Here is a 27131-nt window from a genome sequence, read left to right on the forward strand (position 1 = left end):
GGTCGGATTGCTCGCTCAGTCTGGACATTGTTAGGATGGGAAGCTCCCCAGTCAGTCTGGACATTGTTGGGATTGGGAGTTCCTGGTCAGTCTGAACATTGTTGGGTTGGAAGCTCCCGGTCTGAACATTGTTGGGGTCCGGTGTTCCTGGTCAGTCTGGATATTGTTGGGGTTGGAAGCCCCTGGTCGGGAAATTGTTGGGGGTCAGGAATTCCCGGTTAGTCTCGATATTTTTGGTGTCGGGAATTCCCGGTCAGTCTAGACATTTTTGGGGTCGGAACCCCAGCTCAGTCTGGACATTTTTGGGGTCAGAATCTCCCGTTCAGTCTGGACACTGTTGGGGTAGGAAGCCCTTGGTTAGTCTAGAAATTGTTGGGGTCGGGAGCCCCCGCTCAGTCTGGTCACTGTTGGGGTAGGAAGCACCCGATGTGTACATTGTTGGGGGTGGGAGCCCCCGCTCAGTCTGGACACTGTTGGGGTAGGACGCCCCCGCTCAGTCTGGACACTGTTGGGGTAGGACGCCCCCGCTCAGTCTGGACACTGTTGGGGTAGGAAGCCCTTGGTCAGTCTAGAAATTGTTGGGGTTGGGAGCCCCCACTCAGTCTGGACACTGTTGGGGTAGGACGCCCCCGCTCAGTCTGGACACTGTTGGGGTAGGACGCCCCCGCTCAGTCTGGACACTGTTGGGGTAGGACGCCCCCGATGTGGACATTGTTGGGGTAGGAAGCTCCCGATGTGGACATTGTTGGGGTAGGAAGCCCCCGCTCAGTCTGGACATTGTTGGGGTAGGAAGCCCCCGATGAGGACATTGTTGGGGTAGGAAGCCCCCGATGTGGACATTGTTGGGGTAGGAAGCCCCCGATGTGGACATTGTTGAGGTAGGAAGCCCCCGATGTGGACATTGTTGAGGTAGGAAGCCCCCGATGTGGACATTGTTGAGGTAGGAAGCCCCCGATGTGGACATTGTTGAGGTAGGAAGCCCCCGATGTGGACATTGTTGGGGTAGGAAGCCCCTGATGTGGATATTGTTGGGGTAGGAAGCCCCCGATGTCGACATTGTTGAGGTAGGAAGCCCCCGAAGTGGACATTGTTGGGGTAGGAAGCCCCCGATGTGGACATTGTTGGGGTAGGAAGCCCCCGATGTGGACATTGTTGGGATAGGAAGCCCCCGATGTGGACATTGTTGGGGTAGGAAGCCCCCGATGTGGACATTGTTGGGGTAGGAAGCCCCCGATGTGGACATTGTTGGGGTAGGAAGCCCCCAGTGTGGACATTGTTGGGGTAGGAAGCCCCCAGTGTGGACATTGTTGGGGTAGGAAGCCCCCGATGTGGACATTGTTGGGGTAGGAAGCCCCCGATGTGGACATTGTTGGGGTAGGAAGCCCCCGCTCAGTCTGGACATTTCGGCTGTATATGGTCTGTGATATACGTCCCTGTAATCCCAGCCTTAGGCCTCGTTCACACAAGCAAAGTCTGCACCCACCCCACAGCATAACAGGTAATGTGCTCCCGTGACCCCCACAGAGGTGTTTCCTGCCCGTCTGGAGTTTGCAGGTCGCCGGGGGACGCCAGACTCCTGCCTGCCGGCCTCGGTGGCACATAATAGCGGTGGCCAGTCTGTGCTGCGGGCCCTGCCCATTGCTGGGTGCCTGGTTCTGGGGGAATCGCGTCTGTCCCTGCAGCAGGATATATGGAGCGGCCAGTGCGGTTATATCGTGCGGACACCGTGACTGACACTGCCCTCTCTCCGCCCCCTGTGTCGCAGCTGTCTCCCGCGGCCTCTCCGGCTGTGTCCCCGGCGCACTGTCCTCCCGTGCCGGCCTCATCCCGCCGTACGTGCCGCAGGCCGCAGCATCATTGCGCATGAGCGAGATCGCAGAGAGCCCGTGAGAGCGGAGAACACCACTCACACTCCCCGGGAGGCCGAGCACCAACATGGTGAGTGAGAGCCCGGCCTGCAGCGGACGGCGGCGGTACAGTTGCCGGCCGGGGCGCTACCGGAGAGCGGGGCGGCCGGGCCTAGTGCTGAGCTGTGGCTGCCGGGAGCCGGCGTATTGTCCAGCATGGCCGGGTACCGCTCCTGTCACCCCCCGGGTGTCTGCAGCCCTGGGCATCAGAGCGGGTGTGTGGGCACAGTGTCACCCAGAGAGCTGATAGCAGTCCTGGGCACAATGTTACTGTGCCATTGATGTGTACATAGCAACATCCCCTGTCCTGGCAGCTGGGGACAGCGGAAAGAGACATCATATAGGGACCTATGGCGGAAAGAGACATCATATAGAGACCTATGGCGGAAAGAGACATCATATAGGGGCCTATGGCGGAAAGAGACATCGTATAGGGACGTATGGCGGAAAGAGACATCGTATAGGGACGTATGGCGGAAAGAGACATCGTATAGGGACCTATGGCAGAAAGAGACATCATAGGGACCTATGGCGGAAAGAGACATCGTATAGGGACCTATGGCGGAAAGAGACATCGTATAGGGACGTATTGCGGAAAGAGACATCGTATAGGGACGTATGGCGGAAAGAGACATCGTATAGGGACGTATGGCGGAAAGAGACATCGTATAGGGACGTATGGCGGAAAGAGACATCGTATAGGGACGTATGGCGGAAAGAGACATCGTATAGGGACGTATGGCGGAAAGAGACATCGTATAGGGACCTATGGCGGAAAGAGACATCGTATAGGGAAGTATGGCGGAAAGAGACATCGTATAGGGACGTATGGCGGAAAGAGACATCGTATAGGGACGTATGGCGGAAAGAGACATCGTATAGGGACGTATGGCGGAAAGAGACATCGTATAGGGACGTATGGCGGAAAGAGACATCGTATAGGGACGTATGGCGGAAAGAGACATCGTATAGGGACGTATGGCGGAAAGAGACATCGTATAGGGACGTATGGCGGAAAGAGACATCGTATAGGGAGCTGTGGCGTAAAAAGACATCGTATAGGGACGTATGGCGGAAAGAGACATCGTATAGGGACGTATGGCGGAAAGAGACATCGTATAGGGACGTATGGCGGAAAGAGACATCGTATAGGGACGTATGGCGGAAAGAGACATCGTATAGGGACGTATGGCGGAAATAGACATCGTATAGGGACGTATGGCGGAAAGAGACATCGTATAGGGACGTATGGCGGAAAGAGACATCGTATAGGGACGTATGGCGGAAAGAGACATCGTATAGGGACGTATGGCGGAAAGAGACATCGTATAGGGACCTATGGCGGAAAGAGACATCGTATAGGGACCTATGGCGGAAAGAGACATCGTATAGGGACCTATGGCGGAAAGAGACATCGTATAGGGACGTATGGCGGAAAGAGACATCGTATAGGGACGTATGGCGGAAAGAGACATCGTATAGGGACGTATGGCGGAAAGAGACATCGTATAGGGACGTATGGCGGAAAGAGACATCGTATAGGGACGTATGGCGGAAAGAGACATCGTATAGGGACGTATGGCGGAAAGAGACATCGTATAGGGACGTATGGCGGAAAGAGACATCGTATAGGGACGTATGGCGGAAAGAGACATCGTATAGGGACGTATGGCGGAAAGAGACATCGTATAGGGACGTATGGCGGAAAGAGACATCGTATAGGGACGTATGGCGGAAAGAGACATCGTATAGGGACGTATGGCGGAAAGAGACACCGTATAGGGACGTATGGCGGAAAGAGACATCGTATAGGGAGCTATGGCGGAAAGAGACACCGTATAGGGACGTATGGCGGAAAGAGACACCGTATAGGGACGTATGGCGGAAAGAGACACCGTATAGGGACGTATGGCGGAAAGAGACATCGTATAGGGACGTATGGCGGAAAGAGACATCGTATAGGGACGTATGGCGGAAAGAGACATCGTATAGGGACGTATGGCGGAAAGAGACACCGTATAGGGACGTATGGCGGAAAGAGACATCGTATAGGGAGCTATGGCGGAAAGAGACACCGTATAGGGACGTATGGCGGAAAGAGACACCGTATAGGGACGTATGGCGGAAAGAGACACCGTATAGGGACGTATGGCGGAAAGAGACACCGTATAGGGACGTATGGCGGAAAGAGACATCGTATAGGGACGTTGTCACAAACCACCGGGGGGTCACTCAGAAATCCCCCGCGCTGGCTACCAGTACGTCACAATCGGGGGGTAACAAGTGGGGGTCACCCCTCCTTTATACCTCCCGACCGACAGACAGAGCACGTGACGCGCTCTCTAGCGCCCCTCTTATAGTCAGGCCAATTATGGGATTGCCCGACAATAAGCAAGGAGGCCGCTATACTACTTATGCCGATTATTGAAGGGTCCCCGGTGAGAGTAGGGTATATATTCCCCCGACCTCCGCGGGCGGAATATATAAAATCTCCCCGAATCTCACTGGCCTCCCCACAATAATCCTTGGCACAAACTCGCTGCCACCAACCGCTTCACGGTAACTATTAGCCGAACACACAGACGTGGGATTCAAGATCGAGATAACAGAACAGCCCAAGATTAATTATATAATTTAATCAGCCTAAAGCACACTAGAAACTACAATATATACAATAGGGAATCTACAGAATATACATAGGTCAGAGTAAAGTTACAGATAAAGCATGGTTTACAACAGGTATGCAATTCAATCAGTTACCTTGTGCGTCTGGCCACAGGGGGGCGCTGTAGACCAGGTTTCTAGGAACTCCCGCAGATGTTTCCTGCACGTGACCCCCAGCGAAAGAACACTGGAAAATGGCCGAAGTAGGGTTATCAACCTGGGCAGATCCAGGTCCCCTCCTACCTTAGTGACCTCACAGGGAGCACTGCTCCACCCCTGGCTTGAGTTATGGACAATATCCCAACATGGAATATGGGCCATAACTTTGCCTGGGAGCGTCGTAGGCGGACGCCAATGCTCTCATTGTGACAGTTATGAATTTAGCTACAGAACGAGGGGACTCATGACCTGTCTGCCAGTTCCCCATTGGCTGATATCACGCCTGGGGCATTTCCCAATGTCCTGCTCCCATAAAAAGGGTGTGCCGGCATCGTCCGCATGCGGAGACACCATTTTTATGGTTGCCATATTTATCGGAAATATGGCTTGCGAGATATGAACCATTTTTTACTGGAGTCGTTCTGTCTGGCTATTTCCATAGCCTTGCTAATGAGATACAACTCTTGTTACAGGGTGACGGCAGGGAGTCATCCTGTGTCCATTGTTCCCACACCACCTCATTTCCATATCACAGGACATGGCCATGGAGGTGTAAGTGGAACACTGAGGACAAGAAGGGAGGGGGCACTGCCAGGGAGTGATGAGGGATTATGACTGGAGTCATAATTCATCTTCATATCCCGGGATTTGCCTCACACCTCCCCCCTTTTGAGGGCGCTAGGGGGCAGCACACTCCGGTGTTCCCCCGTGCGCCCGTCCGCGACCTCTCCTTGTCGGGACAGCCCGTCTGCGTTACCGTGGTCACGGCCCCTTTTGTGGCGAATGGTGAAGTTGTATTGCTGGAGCGCAAGGCTCCATCGCAACAATCGCCCATTCGTCCCAGAGACGGTGTGCAACCAGCTGAGGGGATTGTGGTCCGTCTCCACGATGAAGTGGCGCCCGTATAGATAGGGTTGCAGACGCTGCAGGGCCCACACTATGGCCAGGCACTCCTTCTCCATCGTGGAATAGGCAACTTCCCTTGGTAACAGCTTCCTGCTCAGGTACAAGACTGGGTGCTCTTGGCTCGCAGAGTCCACCTGGCTGAGCACCGCACCGAGGCCGAAGTCACTGGCGTCGGTCTGTACTACAAACGGCCGCGTGAAGTCGGCTGCCTGTAGCACGGGCGGGCTGGACAGGGCGTCCTTTAGGGCCCGGAAGGCTGTCTCGCAGTCCATTGTCCAATCGACTGCAGAGGGCAGCTTCTTCTTGGTGAGGTCCGTCAAGGGCTTTGCCAGGCTACTATAGCATGGAACAAACCTCCTATAGTACCCAGCGGTCCCCAAGAAGGACATCACCTGCTTCTTGGTCCTGGGGGTGGGCCAGGATGCGATGGCTTCCACTTTCTCAGGCTCGGGCTTCAGTGTTCTCCCACCTACCCGGTGACCGAGGTACTGGACCTCGCTCATGGCCAGCTGACACTTTCCCGGCTTGATGGTCAAACCTGCCCGGTGGATCCGCCTGAGCACCTGTGCTAGATGCTCTAGGTGGTCCTCCCAGGTGGGACTGAAGACGGCAATGTCATCTAGGTACGCGGCCGCGTACCCTTCAAGTCCCTTGAGCAGGGTGTTGACCATCCGCTGGAAAGTGGCAGGGGCATTCCTCATCCCGAATGGCATCACCGTGGACTCGTATAGTCCAAATGGGGTAATAAAGGCAGAGCGTTCCCTGGCCTTGCGAGTCAGGGGGATCTGCCAATATCCCCGGCTCAGATCCATGATGGTCAGGTACTGAGCCCCGGCCAACTGATCGAGCAGGTCATCGATGCGTGGCATTGGGTACGCATCGGCGACCGTGACAGCATTGAGCCCCCTGTAGTCCACGCAGAACCGAGTGGTTCGGTCCTTCTTAGGGACGAGGACTACAGGCGAGGCCCAAGCGCTGTTGGATGCCTGGATCACCCCCAGCTTCAGCATCTCGTCAATCTCCTGGCGCATGTGTTGCTGCACCTCCAGGGAGACCCGATATGCTGAACGCCGGATCGGGGGATGATCCCCAGTGTCCACGTGATGGACAGCCAAGTCAGTCCTTCCGGGCTGGTTGGTAAACAACCCCCGGAAGGGGAGGAGGGTGGCCCACAGCTGGGACCGTTGGTCTTCCAAGAGCTGGTGGCCAACCTCCACATCCTCAATGGATCCGCCTGCCCTAACCTGGGCTAGCATATCCAAGAGGGTTTCCGCTTCTCCCTCCTCGGGCAGGTTGCACACGGGGAGCGCACATGCCTCCCGCTCATGATGTGCCTTCATCATGTTCACATGGAAGGGCTTCCGCCTTCCACGGGCAGGGTCCAGGGTGACCAGGTACGTCACAGGGTTGAGCTGCTGGTACACGAGGTATGGGCCTTCCCAGGCTGCCTGAAGCTTGTCCTGTGGTACGGGGACCAGTACCCACACCTCTTGACCCACTTGGTAGGTCCTCTCACAAGCGTTCTGGTCGTACCAACGCTTCTGATCGGCCTGGGCTTGAGCCATATTGTCGTGTACCAGTTGCGTCAAGGCCTGCATTTTGTCCCGGAAGCGCATGACATACTCGATAACCGACACTCCAGGGGTGGCCAAATCCCCTTCCCAAGCCTCTTTCACCAGAGCCAGGGGGCCCCGCACACGTCGCCCGTACAGGAGCTCAAACGGTGAGAATCCTGTTGAGGCCTGTGGAACCTCCCGGTAAGCAAATAACAGGTGTGGGAGATACTGCTCCCAGTCACGCCCATGGGAGTCGACCAACATCTTAAGCATCTGCTTTAAGGTGCCATTGAACCGCTCGCACAGGCCATTAGTCTGTGGATGGTACGGGCTGGCCACCAGATGTCGCACCTGGACTTGCTTACAGAGGGCCTCCATCAGCTGGGACATGAATTGGGTCCCCCGGTCAGTGAGCATTTCCTGGGGAAAACCCACTCGGGAGAAAATCTCCAGCAATGCGGTGGCCACCTTGTCAGCCCGAATGGACGACAAGGCCACTGCTTCCGGGTACCGGGTGGCATAGTCCACTACCGTCAGTATGAAGCGTTTCCCGGAGCTGCTGGGGATGGCCAGCGGGCCGACCAGATCCACAGCCACCCTCCTGAAAGGCTCATCGATGATTGGCAGAGATACCAGTGGGGCTTTGGGGTGTGGCCCCGCCTTCCCCACTCTCTGACAGGTTTCACACGAACGGCAGTAGGCAGCCACATCGGCCCCCATTTTTGGCCAGTAGAAATGCTGGTTTAACCTGGCCTTGGTCTTAGCGATCCCTAGGTGTCCGGCCATCGGAATCTCATGTGCGATCCGCAACAACTCCGTCCGGAACGGATAGGGTACCACTAACTGTCGGTCCCTGGGCCACGCCTCCGGTGAACCCTGCTGGACCGTGGCCCGGTACAGCCGTCCTTGGTCCCAGACCACTCGCTCCGGGTCCGAGTCCGAGGGAGGCTGTGCCGCCTGCTCCTTAAGAGCTTTCAGGCTGTCGTCAGCTTCTAACGCTGCCTGAAACCCCTGACTAGATGTGGCCAGAATCGACGAGACTGTCACATCTTCAGTCAGTACCCCGGGACCTGTGTCCTGGCCTCCACCTGACTCGGCTGCCACTTGGTCAGAAGGGGGAGAGCTATCGGACCTCCGGGAGGCCCCTTGGCTTCCAGCACTCCCACTGCGGGTGACAGCGGCCACAGCCGCTGCGACCGTGGGTCGTGCCTGCTCCTCCTCCGTTCCTGACCAAGTCGCCGGTTCAGGCAGACCTACCTGGCTTCCTGACACCCCGGTTGTGGGGGAACCATGCACCGAGATCTTACCTGGGAGCACTTCCGCTCCTGGACCGGCCCCAATCTCACCTGCCTGTTCCCCTCCTGCAGCAACAGAACCCCGCTGTGAAATCTCTGGGGACCCCACATTTGCTGTGGTAGCCCCCACCCCACACACTGGTCCTCCCCCTGCAGCACCCTGCTCTCTGCTTATCCCTGCAGAGGGCAACAGATCCCAGCTCACAGGCTGGTTACTTGTAGAGGCATTGTCACACCTTTCTCTGACCCCCTCCCCTGTCACAGCTGCAGCTGAGTGTGTGTCTATGGTGTCTATGCAAGCAGAAATATCAGAGTTCACTCCCTCCTCCCTTACATCATTCATAGATAACACATTAACATTGTTAGGAGTCATGTCAGTACGGGCTGAAGGTTCAGCCCTTGGGGGGGGCCCAAACTGGGAGGTTATCTGCCCCAAATCTGTCCCAAGTAGCACGTTTGCAGGGATCCGATCAGTTACCCCCACCTCTCTCACCCCTCGCCCTGCGCCCCAGTCCACATAAATGTCAGCAACAGGCAGCGCCGGGTCAATGCCTCCAATCCCGGAGACAGCGAGGGTTTTTCCAGGGATCAAGTCTTGGGGGGACACCATCTCAGGCCGCACCAGAGTCACCTCCGAGGCGCTGTCTCGCAGTCCTATGGTCACAGACCGGCCGACGGTGACAGGTTGGAAGCTGTCCAGGGACCTACCACCACCCCCACCCACACAATACACCTTGGGCGGCCCTTGGGACGGAGCCGGGGCCTTGGGACGCTGAGGGCACATGGCCTTGAAGTGTCCAGGTAGGTTGCACTGGTGGCACCGTCTTGGTTCCGCCACGGGCCTGGAGAGGGGAGTTGAGGGGGACACCCCCTGCAGTCTAGGGGCAGGTGGGGCAGTCGCCGAATTCATCTTACCCCCTCTCCAGGTGCTGCTGGTGGCCGCTCTCCTGGCCTCAGGGGCCCGGTTGTTGGTGTAGTCATTGGCAAGGGCAGCTGTAGCCGTGGACCCCTTTGGCTTCTGGTCTCGGATGAACTGGCGGAGATCCTCAGGGCAGTTCCACAAGAGTTGCTCCGTGATGAACAAGTCCAGGATCTCCGGTCCGGTGGAAAGCTGCAGGCCTTGGGTCCAGTGGTCGGCAGCTCGGGCAAGTGCCCGCCGGTGGTCAGCCCAGGAGTCCTTTGGTCCCTTCTGTAGGCTCCGGAACTTCTTGCGGTAGGACTCTGGAGTGAGGTTGTACTGTTGGATCAGGGCCCGCTTGATGGTGTCGTAGCCCTGATCTGCCTCAGCAGGCAAGTCCCCAAGGATATCCAGGGCCTTACCCCTTAAACGGGGGGTCAGGTATTTGGCCCACTGGTCCTTGTCCAGATGGTGCTGCAAGCAAGTCCGTTCAAAAGCAGTCAAGAAAGAGTCCAAGTCTCCATCCTTCTCCAGCACTGGGAAGTCCTCAACACGGACCTTTGGAAGTTTGGTGTCTCGAAGGTCACATGTGGCTGATGAGGGCCGGAGCTGAGCTAGCTGCAGCTGGTAGTCACGGTCTGCCTGTCGCTCTCGCTCTCGCTCTTCACGCGCTGCCTGCCGCTCTCGCTCCGCAGCCTCACGCTCTGCGTGCCGCTCCGCAGCCTCAGCGTCACGCGCTGCCTGCCGCTCTGCCCTGCGCTCTGCCAGGAGTTCCTTGTAGCCCTTCTGGTGTCCAGCCTGGAGAAGGGCCATAGCCATTTGAAGAAGGCTATCCGAGCCTCCCAGGCTCGGTGGAATGGCACGTGGTGATCTGCGGCACGCTGCAGAGCTAGGCGATTCACTGTCCCTTTCAGAGCGGAGGGCTGGCATCTGGCTCGTTGAGGAACCTTGGGTGAGCTGCTCCTCATCTTGTCCATATGTGACCTTCGAGACACCAAACTTCCAAAGGTCCGTGTTGAGGACTTCCCAGTGCTGGAGAAGGATGGAGACTTGGACTCTTTCTTGACTGCTTTTGAACGGACTTGCTTGCAGCACCATCTGGACAAGGACCATGGCGGAAAGAGACATCGTATAGGGACGTATGGCGGAAAGAGACATCGTATAGGGACGTATGGCGGAAAGAGACATCGTATAGGGAGCTGTGGCGTAAAAAGACATCGTATAGGGACGTATGGCGGAAAGAGACATCGTATAGGGACGTATGGCGGAAAGAGACATCGTATAGGGACGTATGGCGGAAAGAGACATCGTATAGGGACGTATGGCGGAAAGAGACATCGTATAGGGACGTATGGCGGAAATAGACATCGTATAGGGACGTATGGCGGAAAGAGACATCGTATAGGGACGTATGGCGGAAAGAGACATCGTATAGGGACGTATGGCGGAAAGAGACATCGTATAGGGACGTATGGCGGAAAGAGACATCGTATAGGGACGTATGGCGGAAAGAGACATCGTATAGGGACGTATGGCGGAAAGAGACATCGTATAGGGACGTATGACGGAAAGAGACATCGTATAGGGACGTATGGCGGAAAGAGACATCGTATAGGGACGTATGGCGGAAAGAGACATCGTATAGGGACGTATGGCGGAAAGAGACATCGTATAGGGACGTATGGCGGAAAGAGACATCGTATAGGGACGTATGGCGGAAAGAGACATCGTATAGGGAGCTATGGCGGAAAGAGACACCGTATAGGGACGTATGGCGGAAAGAGACACCGTATAGGGACGTATGGCGGAAAGAGACACCGTATAGGGACGTATGGCGGAAAGAGACATCGTATAGGGACGTATGGCGGAAAGAGACATCGTATAGGGACGTATGGCGGAAAGAGACACCGTATAGGGACGTATGGCGGAAAGAGACATCGTATAGTGAGCTGTGGCGTAAAAAGACATCGTATAGGGAGCTGTGGCGGAAATAGACATCGTATAGGGACGTATGGCGGAAAGAGACATCGTATAGGGACGTATGGCGGAAAGAGACATCGTATAGGGACGTATGGCGGAAAGAGACATCGTATAGGGACGTATGGCGGAAAGAGACATCGTATAGGGACGTATGGCAGAAAGAGACATCGTATAGGGACGTATGGCGGAAAGAGACATCGTATAGGGACGTATGGCGGAAAGAGACATCGTATAGGGACGTATGGCGGAAAGAGACATCGTATAGGGACGTATGGCGGAAAGAGACATCGTATAGGGACGTATGGCGGAAAGAGACATCGTATAGGGAGCTATGGCGGAAAGAGACATCGTATAGGGACGTATGGCGGAAAGAGACACCGTATAGGGACGTATGGCGGAAAGAGACATCGTATAGGGACGTATGGCGGAAAGAGACATCGTATAGGGAGCTGTGGCGTAAAAAGACATCGTATAGGGACGTATGGCGGAAAGAGACATCGTATAGGGACGTATGGCGGAAAGAGACATCGTATAGGGACGTATGGCGGAAAGAGACATCGTATAGGGACGTATGGCGGAAAGAGACATCGTATAGGGACGTATGGCGGAAAGAGACATCGTATAGGGACGTATGGCGGAAAGAGACATCGTATAGGGACGTATGGCGGAAAGAGACATCGTATAGGGACGTATGGCGGAAAGCGACATCGTATAGGGACGTATGGCGGAAAGAGACACCGTATAGGGACGTATGGCGGAAAGAGACATCGTATAGGGAGCTGTGGCGTAAAAAGACATCGTATAGGGACGTATGGCGGAAAGAGACATCGTATAGGGACGTATGGCGGAAAGAGACATCGTATAGGGACGTATGGCGGAAAGAGACATCGTATAGGGACGTATGGCGGAAAGAGACATCGTATAGGGACGTATGGCGGAAAGAGACATCGTATAGGGACGTATGGCGGAAAGAGACATCGTATAGGGACGTATGGCGGAAAGAGACATCGTATAGGGAGCTGTGGCGTAAAAAGACATCGTATAGGGAGCTGTGGCGTAAAGGGACATCGTATAGGGACGTATGGCGGAAAGAGACATCGTATAGGGACGTATGGCGGAAAGAGACATCGTATAGGGACGTATGGCGGAAAGAGACATCGTATAGGGACGTATGGCGGAAAGAGACATCGTATAGGGAGCTGTGGCGTAAAAAGACATCGTATAGGGACGTATGGCGGAAAGAGACATCGTATAGGGACGTATGGCGGAAAGAGACATCGTATAGGGACGTATGGCGGAAAGAGACATCGTATAGGGACGTATGGCGGAAAGAGACATCGTATAGGGACGTATGGCGGAAAGAGACATCGTATAGGGACGTATGGCGGAAAGAGACATCGTATAGGGACGTATGGCGGAAAGCGACATCGTATAGGGACGTATGGCGGAAAGAGACACCGTATAGGGACGTATGGCGGAAAGAGACATCGTATAGGGAGCTGTGGCGTAAAAAGACATCGTATAGGGACGTATGGCGGAAAGAGACATCGTATAGGGACGTATGGCGGAAAGAGACATCGTATAGGGACGTATGGCGGAAAGAGACATCGTATAGGGACGTATGGCGGAAAGAGACATCGTATAGGGACGTATGGCGGAAAGAGACATCGTATAGGGACGTATGGCGGAAAGAGACATCGTATAGGGACGTATGGCGGAAAGAGACATCGTATAGGGAGCTGTGGCGTAAAAAGACATCGTATAGGGAGCTGTGGCGTAAAGGGACATCGTATAGGGACGTATGGCGGAAAGAGACATCGTATAGGGACGTATGGCGGAAAGAGACATCGTATAGGGACGTATGGCGGAAAGAGACATCGTATAGGGAGCTGTGGCGTAAAAAGACATCGTATAGGGACGTATGGCGGAAAGAGACATCGTATAGGGACGTATGGCGGAAAGAGACATCGTATAGGGACGTATGGCGGAAAGAGACATCGTATAGGGACGTATGGCGGAAAGAGACATCGTATAGGGACGTATGGCGGAAAGAGACATCGTATAGGGACGTATGGCGGAAAGAGACATCGTATAGGGACGTATGGCGGAAAGCGACATCGTATAGGGACGTATGGCGGAAAGAGACACCGTATAGGGACGTATGGCGGAAAGAGACATCGTATAGGGAGCTGTGGCGTAAAAAGACATCGTATAGGGACGTATGGCGGAAAGAGACATCGTATAGGGACGTATGGCGGAAAGAGACATCGTATAGGGACGTATGGCGGAAAGAGACATCGTATAGGGACGTATGGCGGAAAGAGACATCGTATAGGGACGTATGGCGGAAAGAGACATCGTATAGGGACGTATGGCGGAAAGAGACATCGTATAGGGACGTATGGCGGAAAGAGACATCGTATAGGGAGCTGTGGCGTAAAAAGACATCGTATAGGGAGCTGTGGCGTAAAGGGACATCGTATAGGGACGTATGGCGGAAAGAGACATCGTATAGGGACGTATGGCGGAAAGAGACATCGTATAGGGACGTATGGCGGAAAGAGACATCGTATAGGGAGCTGTGGCGTAAAAAGACATCGTATAGGGACGTATGGCGGAAAGAGACATCGTATAGGGACGTATGGCGGAAAGAGACATCGTATAGGGACGTATGGCGGAAAGAGACATCGTATAGGGACGTATGGCGGAAAGAGACATCGTATAGGGACGTATGGCGGAAAGAGACATCGTATAGGGAGCTGTGGCGTAAAAAGACATCGTATAGGGAGCTGTGGCGTAAAGAGACATCGTATAGGGACGTATGGCGGAAAGAGACATCGTATAGGGACGTATGGCGGAAAGAGACATTGTATAGGGACGTATGGCGGAAAGAGACATTGTATAGGGACGTATGGCGGAAAGAGACATTGTATAGGGACGTATGGCTGAAAGAGACATCGTATAGGGACGTATGGCGGAAAGGGACATCGTATAGAGACGTATGGCGGAAAGAGACATCGTATAGTGAGCTGTGGCGTAAAAAGACATCGTATAGGGAGCTGTGGCGGAAAGAGACATCGTATAGGGACGTATGGCGGAAAGAGACATCGTATAGGGACGTATGGCGGAAAGAGACATCGTATAGGGACGTATGGCGGAAAGAGACATCGTATAGGGAGCTGTGGCGTAAAAAGACATCGTATAGGGAGCTGTGGCGGAAAGAGACATCGTATAGGGACGTATGGCGGAAAGAGACATTGTATAGGGACGTATGGCTGAAAGAGACATCGTATAGGGACGTATGGCGGAAAGGGACATCGTATAGGGACGTATGGCGGAAACTGAGACATTGTATAGGAAGCTATGGCGGCTCCTGTGCACACGTCAGGTCCCAGAGACACCGTCCGCGTTTGCACAATGTAAATGCTGGCAGTGATTCTGGAGAATAGAGGATGTGCACAGACTCCGGGAAATGCCCGCACAGTATGTAAAGTGCTAGTCTGCGGTGGCGGCTGGCTTGCTCCACCAGGCCCGGTCTTGTTTCTGGCAGATCTGTGCCGTGTGGACCCGGCGTACCTTGTGTCCAGAGTCTTTTCACTGAGTTTTTGGAATGAAAGTGCTTGAAAGAAAGAAAAACTTTGTCACAATGTCCTTTTTTCCCTGTGGATTCCACCTCCGAAAATGCCTGTAAAGAGTGATTGTCGCCTTTCTGTGCAGACGATTACTGTTCAGGCTCCCCGTCTTCTAACCCCTTCAGGCTGCTAAAATCGCCAAGTGATAAAAAATAAGTGACGGGTCCGTTCTTCTGGGGGTTTCCGTCTGTCGGGCGCTCTGCACTCTACAAGTCAATAGAAAAGCTCAAGAGACGCTCGGGTGTTTGTTTTTTTTTTTTGAGTGTTTTCACATTACTTTTAAAAAAGGCATAGAGATTTCTTCATTATCCAATGGAATGAAGGGGAAAAAAAGTCATAAAACCATGGAGGAACCCTCCAAAAAATGCCAGTAGCCAAAAAAGTAAAAAAAAAAATGCTCAGGTAATGACCAACCCCCCTCCTTCTCCTCACAAAAGACAAGGGGTATTCCCATCTCCAGGACCCTATGATAATATGTAGTATATAGTAGTAGTAGTAATAATAATAATATCAGCAGAAGCTACTTCCAATTAGAAATGTATACATCTACTGATATAGCCATATCTCTTACCTCATGTGCAGGGCATTGCAATTTAGGTATCCATGGTTACAGCCACTCATAGTGACAGTTAGTTGGTTGTGGCCGTAACCATGGTTACCTAATAAGTAATGCCCTTCACATGAAGTAATAGACATGACTATATACATTTCTAATTGGAGGTATTTGCTAATATTATTCTTATTATTACACCTACTACATATTGGGATAGGATCTTGGAGATGGGACTATCCCTCCTGAAGTGGCTTTTACTACAAGGGCTCTTCGTGGTCACATACCCAGTTTAAAAACTCAAACAAGACTCTGTGTGAACACGTCCTTAGGGCTCAAAAGTGGACATGAATTGTTGTAGATTATTTCTGTTAAAAACCTTAAACTGTGTCATGTGGAAATACCCCCCCCCACACACATTTTGTTATTTGCTCTAAAATCAGCACTAATTAACCCCTTAAACTTGTCTGTACATAGTTGGATATGCGCTTGTTGCTGGTGGTATGTGAGCCTTTTAGATTAGGTCAGAATGGTGGGTTTGGCGGCACAATACTAAGGCTGCTTTCACACATCCGGTTTTTGCAGTGCGGCTCAATCCAGCTCAAAAACCTATGCAACGGTTGTGGCGAAAAAAACGGATCCGTTGCATAAGTTTTTCCATGTGGACCGTCCGTTTTTTGACGGATGCGGCTTGAAACTTAGCATGTGCAGTGCAAAAAAACGCATCCGGCGGCCGGATGCGCTCTTTGCCACAGGACGCTGCATCCGGCGTCCATAGGCTTGCATTGTAAATCGCGCCACATCACGCCGTACAACGTTCCATCCGGCCGCCGCATGGGCTAAATATGCCGCATCCGGCAAAAACCGGGCGCAACGCAAGGTCATGCGGCACAATACGGCGCTAATGCAAGTCTATGCGGGAAAAAACGCAACTGGCGCCAAAAAAAAACGGTTGCATTTTTTTCTGCTAAGCGCCGTATTGTGCCGCTCAGCAAAAAACAAATGTGTGAAAGCAGCCTAAGATTGCGATATTGTGCTCCTAAATCCTCAAGGAAGGCCTCATTGGTAATTTAACAGAAGATGCTTGAAAAATGGCTCTAAAAATGCTTATAACACTCTTCCTATTCCTTTCAGTTATAAAACCCCTGTGTGCTGGTCATACGGTCAGTCTTTAGGGTGAAAAGCGCCTAGTGGGGAAAAAAAGACCGTGCATGTCACTTCCATGTCGGCTTCAGGGTTTCCGAACCTCGAAGCTGCTACAAAAATCCCAACATGCATCCGAACTATGGAAACCGTTCAGATTAGACAATGGCTGTCCAGAGATGTCTGCATTTCTTGTGCGATGAATGCAGGGTCATGGCTTACTTTGTGAACAGTGCCTAAGGCTCTGTTTACATCCGGCTTGGCCCGTATGTCTGAACTATAGGTTGTTTCATCAGAACAGGTACACAGACTGTTAGGCTGTCTTGGGGCAATTACATACATGGATTTTGGTGTGGTTTCGGCATGTGTTTTACAAGTTTACATATATATCAATTCTTTAAAAAGTATTGAATAAAGTAACCTGCCCCAATAAAGGGCTCAGATAAAAAAGGAAAATTGAAAAAGTATATCCGACATCCAAATATATTATATAAATTGTGTATGTTGGGGAAAAATACAGAGTAATTATGGAAACCCCGAGCCTATACCAAACAAAATCCATTAAAAGGAACCCTTATTTTCCATGTAAGTATATGACTAACTATGTTACCACACGTTTTTGCACTTTATCTACTTCAGAACTGGCTCTAGACTTAAAGGGAACTTGAAACTAGGTTTTTTCCTTCTGAACTGCAGCCACCACCAGTGAGCTCTTGTATATAGCATTCCATAATACTGTATATAAGAGCCCAGGCTGCTCTACAGAACATAAAAAACACTTTTATTCTACTCCCCTAGAGGGCGGTCCGGTCCGATGGGTGTCTCTGCTCTCCTGTTCGCCACCTTCTCTTAGCTGTGATTGCCGTCCTCCTTCTACCCAGCCGAGTATGGATGATGTGTCCTGCGCGGGCACATCTTGACCTACCCTGCTGAGGGCAGCTCAAAGTATTGTAGTGCTCATGCACGGGCGGTCTTTAACCTTTCCTCGCGCCTTCGCATTACAATACTTTGATCTGCCCTGAGCATGGCAGATCAAAGTGCACCTGCACAGGACATGTCATCTATTCATGGTTGAGTAGAGGGAGGACGGCGACCACCGCAGAGAGGAGGCGCCGTACTGGAGAGCAGCAACACCCATCGGCCTGGACCGCCCCTTAGGTGAGTATAATAAAAGTGATTTTTTTTTACGTTCTACAGTGCGTCCTGGGCTCTTTTATACCCCATTCTGGAATGCTGTATATAAGAGCTCACTGGTGGTTACCGCAGCTTATAGTCGCCAAATCTGGTGACAAATTCCCTTTAAGATGTCCAGGCGGTCTCCTATTACTTCACGTTTTAGAAATGTGATTCCAGAGTTAACAGTTGCATAAAGATCGAACAGTAGTGTGGAGCTGGCTGTCAAACACCCCATAGAGAAGGCAGAGTTGGTTTTTCATTGTATCTGCCTTTCTGATCCCTGTATTCAAAGCGCTGAACAAGTGCTTTTATATACAGTATAGGAAGTGCTGTCTGTGCTTCCTCCTCCACTGGACCCAGCGACCAGATGGCACAGGAGCTGCTGAGTCTGAAGAGACCCAGATCAGCTGTGCAGTGCAGCGAGGAGGTTGAATTTACCCTGTAACTGCGGCTAATGAAAGAGCTCCAGTTACAGGGGAAATCCTTTATATATTATTTAAATGTGAAAATGTCCCCCAAAGGTCTTTTATGACCTGATGTTTGGAGCACAATGTGGGAAATTAATAAAAAAACAAAAAGCAAAACTCTGCGAGTTTGAACTTCTAATTCAAGCCCCACCCTCATAAGGAAAAAATAAATAAAACATATGTTCAATATATACAAATAATTGCCACGGAAAGGGGAACAAAAATTTAAAATAGATTTTGGTGGTGATTTTTTTTTTTTTTTTTTAATCTTAAAAACACACATTTCCTTCCCCTTCCCCAACATTGCAAGTTATCAGCAAATAAAAATGAAAACAACAAAAATTAGACCCAACGTATCACTGAAAAATGTAAGAGTTACCTAAAATTGTGCCCCGCCAGGATTGAAGGAGAATGACCTGGTCTTGAACAGGTTAACTTTTCTTTCCATTGTCCGATAGTCCCTCCATGTAAACACATCCGCAATCAACCGACAAGTGAGCGAAACGCTTGTTTGCGGGCCGATCAGATTGCTTTATCGGCAAAATAATAATCAATGTTATCGGCAGCACTTTATCCCATGTACAAGGACACGTGACGCTGAATGGGAACATAAAAGTCGTAATTAGGGAGTCTGTCCCCATTATTGCTTGTCTGTTTCTGTAAACGATCGCCAGAAACCGTGCGTATAGTCACTCGACACTGGCTTGATATTGACCAGTGTGAATACAGCATTGGCGGCTTTCACGCTACGTTTTTTTAACATCCGTCATGAACGTTTTTTTTAACGCAAAAACGGATCAAGTGCAAATGTGTTTTCATTTCAATGCATTTGCAATGGACTCGCGTCAACATGCGTTCACCTGCGTTTGCGTGCGTTATAGTGAGGATCCAGCGACTTGCAGTTTTTTAACATTTTTCAAAAATGCTACTTGTAGCGTTTTTGAGCTGCGTCCAAATACTGCAAATTGCTGGATCCTGACTATACTGCACACAAATGTATGTTAAGGCTGCTTTCACACTACGTCTTTTTAACACGCGTCCTGAACGTTTTTTTTAAGGCAAAAACGGATCCAGTGCAAATGCGTTTTCATTTCAATGCATTTGCAATGGACTCGCGTTAACATGCGTTCATCTGCGTTTGCATGCGTTATAGTGAGGATCCAGCGACTTGCAGTTTTTTAACATCTTTCAAAAACGCTACATGTAGCGTTTTTGAGCTGCGTCCAAATACTGCAAATTGCTGGATCCTGACTAAACTGCACGCAAACGTATGTGAACGCTGGCATGCTGATAGACAGGATCCTGCTTGCTCTACTGAGCATGCACAGAAACCAGCCCCATGATCAGTCCCTCTCTCTTCCCTCTCTGTCTCTCCCCCTCCCTCTCCTCCACCTGAGAGCTGCGGACACTCGTAACCAAGGTAAATATCGGGTAACCACTTATCTTAGTTACCCGATGTTTACGTTGGTTATGTGTGCAGGGAGCAGGCAGCCCTGCTCCTAGCAGCTGCAGACGCTCGTAACCAAAGTAAATATCGGGTATCCAAGCAAGTATACCCGATGTTTGCCTTGGTTACGAACCTCCGCAGTTGTAAGAAGCCGGCTCCCAGTCTGGCACGTTTAGTTCCCCTCACTCCCGATCACATGACTCCAATGCCCGCCCCTAAACATCCAGTGACAGGATCCTGCAAAGTAACACATGCGTTTGCATGCGTTTTTTGCTGTAAAAGCAGGATCCGCTTTTGCAGCAAAAAAACGTTCAGGACGCATGTTAAAAAGACGTAGTGTGAAAGCAGCCTAACCCTGGCATGCTGATAGACAGGATCCTGCTTTCTCTACTGAGAATGCCTAGAAAGTAGAAACCAGCCTCGGGTGATCAGTCGCTCTCTCCCCCTCCTTCTCTGCCTCTCTCTTCCTCTCCCTCTCCTCTCCCTCTCCCCCGCCTGAGAGCTGCGGACACTCGTAACCAAGATAAATATCGGGTAACCAAGCAAAGCGCTTCTCTTAGTTACCCGATGTTCACATTGGTTACGTGTGCAGGGAGTCCAGCTCCTAGCACCTGCGGATGCTCATAACCAACGTAAACATCGGGTATCCAAGCAAGTTACCCAATGTTTACCTTGGTTACGAGCCTCTGCAGCTGTCAGAAGCCGGCTCCCAGTCTATCACATTCAGTTCCACTGACTCCCGATCACATGACTCCAATGCCCGCCCATAAACTTAAAGTGACAGGATCCTGCAAAATAACACATGCGTTTGCATGTGTTTTTTTTGCTGTAAAAGCAGGATCCGCTTTTACAGCAAACAAACATTCATGACGCATGTTAAAAAACCGTAGTGTGAAAGCAGCCTAACATGTATATCCACGAGGATGGTCACAGAAGGCCCACTGATTCTGGCAGGACCACCCAACCATCTAATGTGTGTGTGTTTTATTCTCACCCTGATGGCAGATGTTTGGGAGAGAAGTGTTGGGCATGTTGGATTTCAGCATATCTGATCATTTTGGCCTCATAGAAGCTCCTAGCAGCGATTTTGTCCCTCTAATGAGTGAGAACAACTTCTTAACTAACATTAATCTGTAATCCTTTGTCTCTTGGTCTGCTGAATGTAATAGTGGAATAGCCACTTTCCCATTTCTACATTATCACACTGCCCCCCTGCTCTAGGACACGGGTACAGTCTATGGGGGACCTGGAAAATTGTGAGAAAATCAGATGTGTTGTAAAGCGGCAACAAGTTCATTATCCTCCTGTATGTGCAATTATTGTATTCAAGTATGCTGGAATGTACAGCGATTAAATAGTTTCCTGTCCTGGTTTATGAATATGTCAGGACCAGTCTGACAGGTTTGTATTGTGCAGACATCACTGATTACCTGTGTATGTGCTGTAATGCCGGGCATCGCTGATCACCTGTGTGTGTACTGTAATGCCGGACATCACTGATGACCTGTGTATGTGCTGTAATGCCTGACATCACTGATCACCTGTGTATGTGCTGTAATGCCGGACATCACTGATGACCTGTGTATGTGCAGTAATGCCTGACATCGCTGATCACCTGTGTATGTGCAGTAATGCTGGTCATCGCTGATCACCTGTGTATGTGCAGTAATGCTGGTCATCGCTGATCACCTGTGTATGTGCTGTAATGCCTGACATCACTGATCACCTGTGTATGTGCTGTAATGCCTGACATCACTGATCACCTGTGTATGTGCAGTAATGCCGGACATCACTGATGACCTGTGTATGTGCAGTAATGCCAGACATCGCTGATCACCTGTGTATGTGCTGTAATGCCTGACATCGCTGATCACCTGTGTATGTGCTGTAATGCCTGACATCGCTGATCACCTGTGTATGTGCTGTAATGCCGGACATCACTGATGACCTGTGTATGTGCAGTAATGCCGGACATCGCTGATCACCTGTGTATGTGCTGTAATGCCGGACATCACTGATGACCTGTGTATGTGCAGTAATGCCGGACATCGCTGATCACCTGTGTATGTGCTGTAATGCCTGACATCGCTGATCACCTGTGTATGTGCTGTAATGCCTGACATCGCTGATCACCTGTGTATGTGCTGTAATGCCGGACATCACCTGTGTATGTGCTGTAATGCTGGGCATCACTGACCACCTGTGTATCGGCTGTAATGCCGGGCATCGCTGATCACCTGTATATGTGCAGTAATGCTGGTCATCGCTGATCACCTGTGTATGTGCTGTAATGCCGGACATCGCTGATCACCTGTGTATGTGCTGTAATGCCGGACATCACTGATGACCTGTGTATGTGCTGTAATGCCGGGCATCGCTGATCACCTGTGTATGTGCTGTAATGCTGGGCATCACTGATCACCTGTGTATGTGCTGTAATGCAGGGCATCACTGATCACCTGTGTATATGCTGTAATGCCGGGCATCGCTGATCACCTGTGTATGTGCTGTAATGCCGGGCATCGCTGATCACCTGTGTATGTGCTGTAATGCCTGACATCGCTGATCACCTGTGTATGTGCTGTAATGCCTGACATCACTGATCACCTGTGTATGTGCTGTAATGCCGGACACCACCTGTGTATGTGCTGTAATGCCGGGCATCGCTGATCACCTGTGTATGTGCAATAATGCTGGTCATCGCTGATCACCTGTGTATGTGCTGTAATGCCTGACATCACTGATGACCTGTGTATGTGCTGTAATGCCGGACATCACTGATGACCTGTGTATGTGCTGTAATGCCGGACATCACTGATGACCTGTGTATGTGCAGTAATGCCGGACATCGCTGATCACCTGTGTATGTGCTGTAATGCCTGACATCGCTGATCACCTGTGTATGTGCTGTAATGCCTGACATCACTATCACCTGTGTATGTGCTGTAATGCCGGACATCACCGGTGTATGTGCTGTAATGCTGGGCATCACTGACCACCTGTGTATCGGCTGTAATGCCGGGCATCGCTGATCACCTGTGTATGTGCTGTAATGCCGGGCATCGCTGATCACCTGTGTATGTGCAGTAATGCTGGTCATCGCTGATCACCTGTGTATGTGCTGTAATGCCGGACATCACTGATGACCTGTGTATGTGCAGTAATGCCGGACATCGCTGATCACCTGTGTATGTGCTGTAATGCCTGACATCGCTGATCACCTGTGTATGTGCTGTAATGCCTGACATCACTATCACCTGTGTATGTGCTGTAATGCCGGACATCACCGGTGTATGTGCTGTAATGCTGGGCATCACTGACCACCTGTGTATGTGCTGTAATGCCGGACATCACTGATCACCTGTGTATGTGCTGTAATGCCGGACATCACTGATGACCTGTGTATGTGCTGTAATGCCGGGCATCACTGATCACCTGTGTATGTGCTGTAATGCAGGGCATCACTGATCACCTGTGTATATGCTGTAATGCCGGGCATCGCTGATCACCTGTGTATGTGCTGTAATGCCGGGCATCGCTGATCACCTGTGTATGTGCTGTAATGCCTGACATCACTGATCACCTGTGTATGTGCTATAATGCCGGGCATCGCTGATCACGTGTGTATGTGCTGTAATGCCGGGCATCACTGATCACTTGTGTACGTGCTGTAATGCTGGGCATCGCTGATCACCTGTGTATGTGCTGTAATGCCTGATATCACTGATCACTTGTGTACGTGCTGTAATGCCTGACATCACTGATCACCTGTGTATGTGCTGTAATGCCGGACATCACTGATGACCTGTGTATGTGCAGTAATGCCTGACATCGCTGATCACCTGTGTATGTGCAGTAATGCTGGTCATCGCTGATCACCTGTGTATGTGCAGTAATGCTGGTCATCGCTGATCACCTGTGTATGTGCTGTAATGCCTGACATCACTGATCACCTGTGTATGTGCTGTAATGCCTGACATCACTGATCACCTGTGTATGTGCAGTAATGCCGGACATCACTGATGACCTGTGTATGTGCAGTAATGCCAGACATCGCTGATCACCTGTGTATGTGCTGTAATGCCTGACATCGCTGATCACCTGTGTATGTGCTGTAATGCCTGACATCGCTGATCACCTGTGTATGTGCTGTAATGCCGGACATCACTGATGACCTGTGTATGTGCAGTAATGCCGGACATCGCTGATCACCTGTGTATGTGCTGTAATGCCGGACATCACTGATGACCTGTGTATGTGCAGTAATGCCGGACATCGCTGATCACCTGTGTATGTGCTGTAATGCCTGACATCGCTGATCACCTGTGTATGTGCTGTAATGCCTGACATCGCTGATCACCTGTGTATGTGCTGTAATGCCGGACATCACCTGTGTATGTGCTGTAATGCTGGGCATCACTGACCACCTGTGTATCGGCTGTAATGCCGGGCATCGCTGATCACCTGTATATGTGCAGTAATGCTGGTCATCGCTGATCACCTGTGTATGTGCTGTAATGCCGGACATCGCTGATCACCTGTGTATGTGCTGTAATGCCGGACATCACTGATGACCTGTGTATGTGCTGTAATGCCGGGCATCGCTGATCACCTGTGTATGTGCTGTAATGCTGGGCATCACTGATCACCTGTGTATGTGCTGTAATGCAGGGCATCACTGATCACCTGTGTATATGCTGTAATGCCGGGCATCGCTGATCACCTGTGTATGTGCTGTAATGCCGGGCATCGCTGATCACCTGTGTATGTGCTGTAATGCCTGACATCGCTGATCACCTGTGTATGTGCTGTAATGCCTGACATCACTGATCACCTGTGTATGTGCTGTAATGCCGGACACCACCTGTGTATGTGCTGTAATGCCGGGCATCGCTGATCACCTGTGTATGTGCAATAATGCTGGTCATCGCTGATCACCTGTGTATGTGCTGTAATGCCTGACATCACTGATGACCTGTGTATGTGCTGTAATGCCGGACATCACTGATGACCTGTGTATGTGCTGTAATGCCGGACATCACTGATGACCTGTGTATGTGCAGTAATGCCGGACATCGCTGATCACCTGTGTATGTGCTGTAATGCCTGACATCGCTGATCACCTGTGTATGTGCTGTAATGCCTGACATCACTATCACCTGTGTATGTGCTGTAATGCCGGACATCACCGGTGTATGTGCTGTAATGCTGGGCATCACTGACCACCTGTGTATCGGCTGTAATGCCGGGCATCGCTGATCACCTGTGTATGTGCTGTAATGCCGGGCATCGCTGATCACCTGTGTATGTGCAGTAATGCTGGTCATCGCTGATCACCTGTGTATGTGCTGTAATGCCGGACATCACTGATGACCTGTGTATGTGCAGTAATGCCGGACATCGCTGATCACCTGTGTATGTGCTGTAATGCCTGACATCGCTGATCACCTGTGTATGTGCTGTAATGCCTGACATCACTATCACCTGTGTATGTGCTGTAATGCCGGACATCACCGGTGTATGTGCTGTAATGCTGGGCATCACTGACCACCTGTGTATGTGCTGTAATGCCGGACATCACTGATCACCTGTGTATGTGCTGTAATGCCGGACATCACTGATGACCTGTGTATGTGCTGTAATGCCGGGCATCACTGATCACCTGTGTATGTGCTGTAATGCAGGGCATCACTGATCACCTGTGTATATGCTGTAATGCCGGGCATCGCTGATCACCTGTGTATGTGCTGTAATGCCGGGCATCGCTGATCACCTGTGTATGTGCTGTAATGCCTGACATCACTGATCACCTGTGTATGTGCTATAATGCCGGGCATCGCTGATCACGTGTGTATGTGCTGTAATGCCGGGCATCACTGATCACTTGTGTACGTGCTGTAATGCTGGGCATCGCTGATCACCTGTGTATGTGCTGTAATGCCTGATATCACTGATCACTTGTGTACGTGCTGTAATGCCTGACATCACTGATCACTTGTGTATGTGCTGTAATGCCAGACATCGCTGATCACCTGTGTATGTGCTGTAATGCCGGGCATCGCTGATCACCTGTGTATGTGCTGTAATGCCTGACATCACTGATCACCTGTGTATGTGCTATAATGCCGGGCATCGCTGATCACGTGTGTATGTGCTGTAATGCCGGGCATCACTGATCACTTGTGTACGTGCTGTAATGCTGGGCATCGCTGATCACCTGTGTATGTGCTGTAATGCCTGATATCACTGATCACTTGTGTACGTGCTGTAATGCCTGATATCACTGATCACTTGTGTACGTGCTGTAATTCCTGGCATGAAGCTTTTGATATGAATATAGAAAGCAGATATTATAAAGTTGCTGGGTGGCATATGTGCATCCAGTACTGTAGACTTCATAGTGTAAACCTTGGCCTTGTTCACACTTTTTATACATGTAACCATAGTAGTTGTGTGACGTTTGTCTAACAAAGATTGGGCTTTTAGCCGGGCTGTGGAGTCGGTAAACCAAACCTTCGACTCCGACTCCTCAATTTCTCTTGCACCGACTCCGACTCCTACACATATTGCTTATAGTTAGGTGAAAAATTTATTGTAATACATGAACATGTGTATGTGAACATCAGACATTTAATAATTTTTATGATACAATAATCAAGACATTTGGATAGAACATAAAATATATTTATTGGAATACAACTTTAGAACACAAACTGTAATAAATTGTAAATATGTAATATACAGTAGATTACATATATATATATATATATATCTTGTGTGTATGTGTGTGTGTGTATATATATATATATATATATATATATATATATATATATATATATATACACACACAAGATATATATGTAATCTACTGTATATTACATATTTACAATTTATTACAGTTTGTGTTCTAAAGTTGTATTCCAATAAATATATTTTATGTTCTATCCAAATATCTTGATTATTGTATCATAAAAATTATTAAATGTCTGATGTTCACATTGTACTACAATACATTTTTCACTTAAATACAGTGCCTACAAGTAGTATTCAACCCCCTGCAGATTTAGCAGGTTTGATAAGATGCAAATAAGTTACAGCCTGCAAACTTCAAACAAGAGCAGGATTTATTAACAGATGCATAAATCTTACAAACCAACAAGTTATGTTGCTCAGTTAAATTTTAATAAATTTTCAACATAAAAGTGTGGGTCAATTATTATTCAACCCCTAGGTTTAATATTTTGTGGAATAACCCTTGTTTGCAATTACAGCTAATAATCGTCTTTTATAAGACCTGATCAGGCCGGCACAGGTCTCTGGAGTTATCTTGGCCCACTCCTCCATGCAGATC

General features: G+C 50.4%; 1 protein-coding gene across 2 annotated transcripts in view; it reads left to right on the forward strand.

Annotated features, from left to right (window-relative positions):
- The first annotated feature begins 1478 nt into the window (after window positions 1–1478).
- DCUN1D1 (defective in cullin neddylation 1 domain containing 1) overlaps window positions 1479–27131 on the forward strand; it is an 85375-nt gene continuing 59722 nt past the window's right edge. The window contains exon 1 of one of the 2 annotated variants that reach the window (XM_075340571.1): window positions 1479–1498. Coding sequence is in view for 1 of the 2 variants with exons in the window: in XM_075340570.1 (XP_075196685.1) it covers window positions 1936–1938 (3 nt within the window). In the remaining variant the exon portion in view is untranslated. Of the gene's footprint in view, window positions 1499–1662; window positions 1939–27131 lie in introns of those variants that run through there. The other variant, XM_075340570.1, reaches the window with a different exon arrangement.

The sequence above is a fragment of the Anomaloglossus baeobatrachus genome, chromosome 3 (assembly GCF_048569485.1).
Source record: "Anomaloglossus baeobatrachus isolate aAnoBae1 chromosome 3, aAnoBae1.hap1, whole genome shotgun sequence".
NCBI lineage: Eukaryota > Metazoa > Chordata > Amphibia > Anura > Aromobatidae > Anomaloglossus > Anomaloglossus baeobatrachus.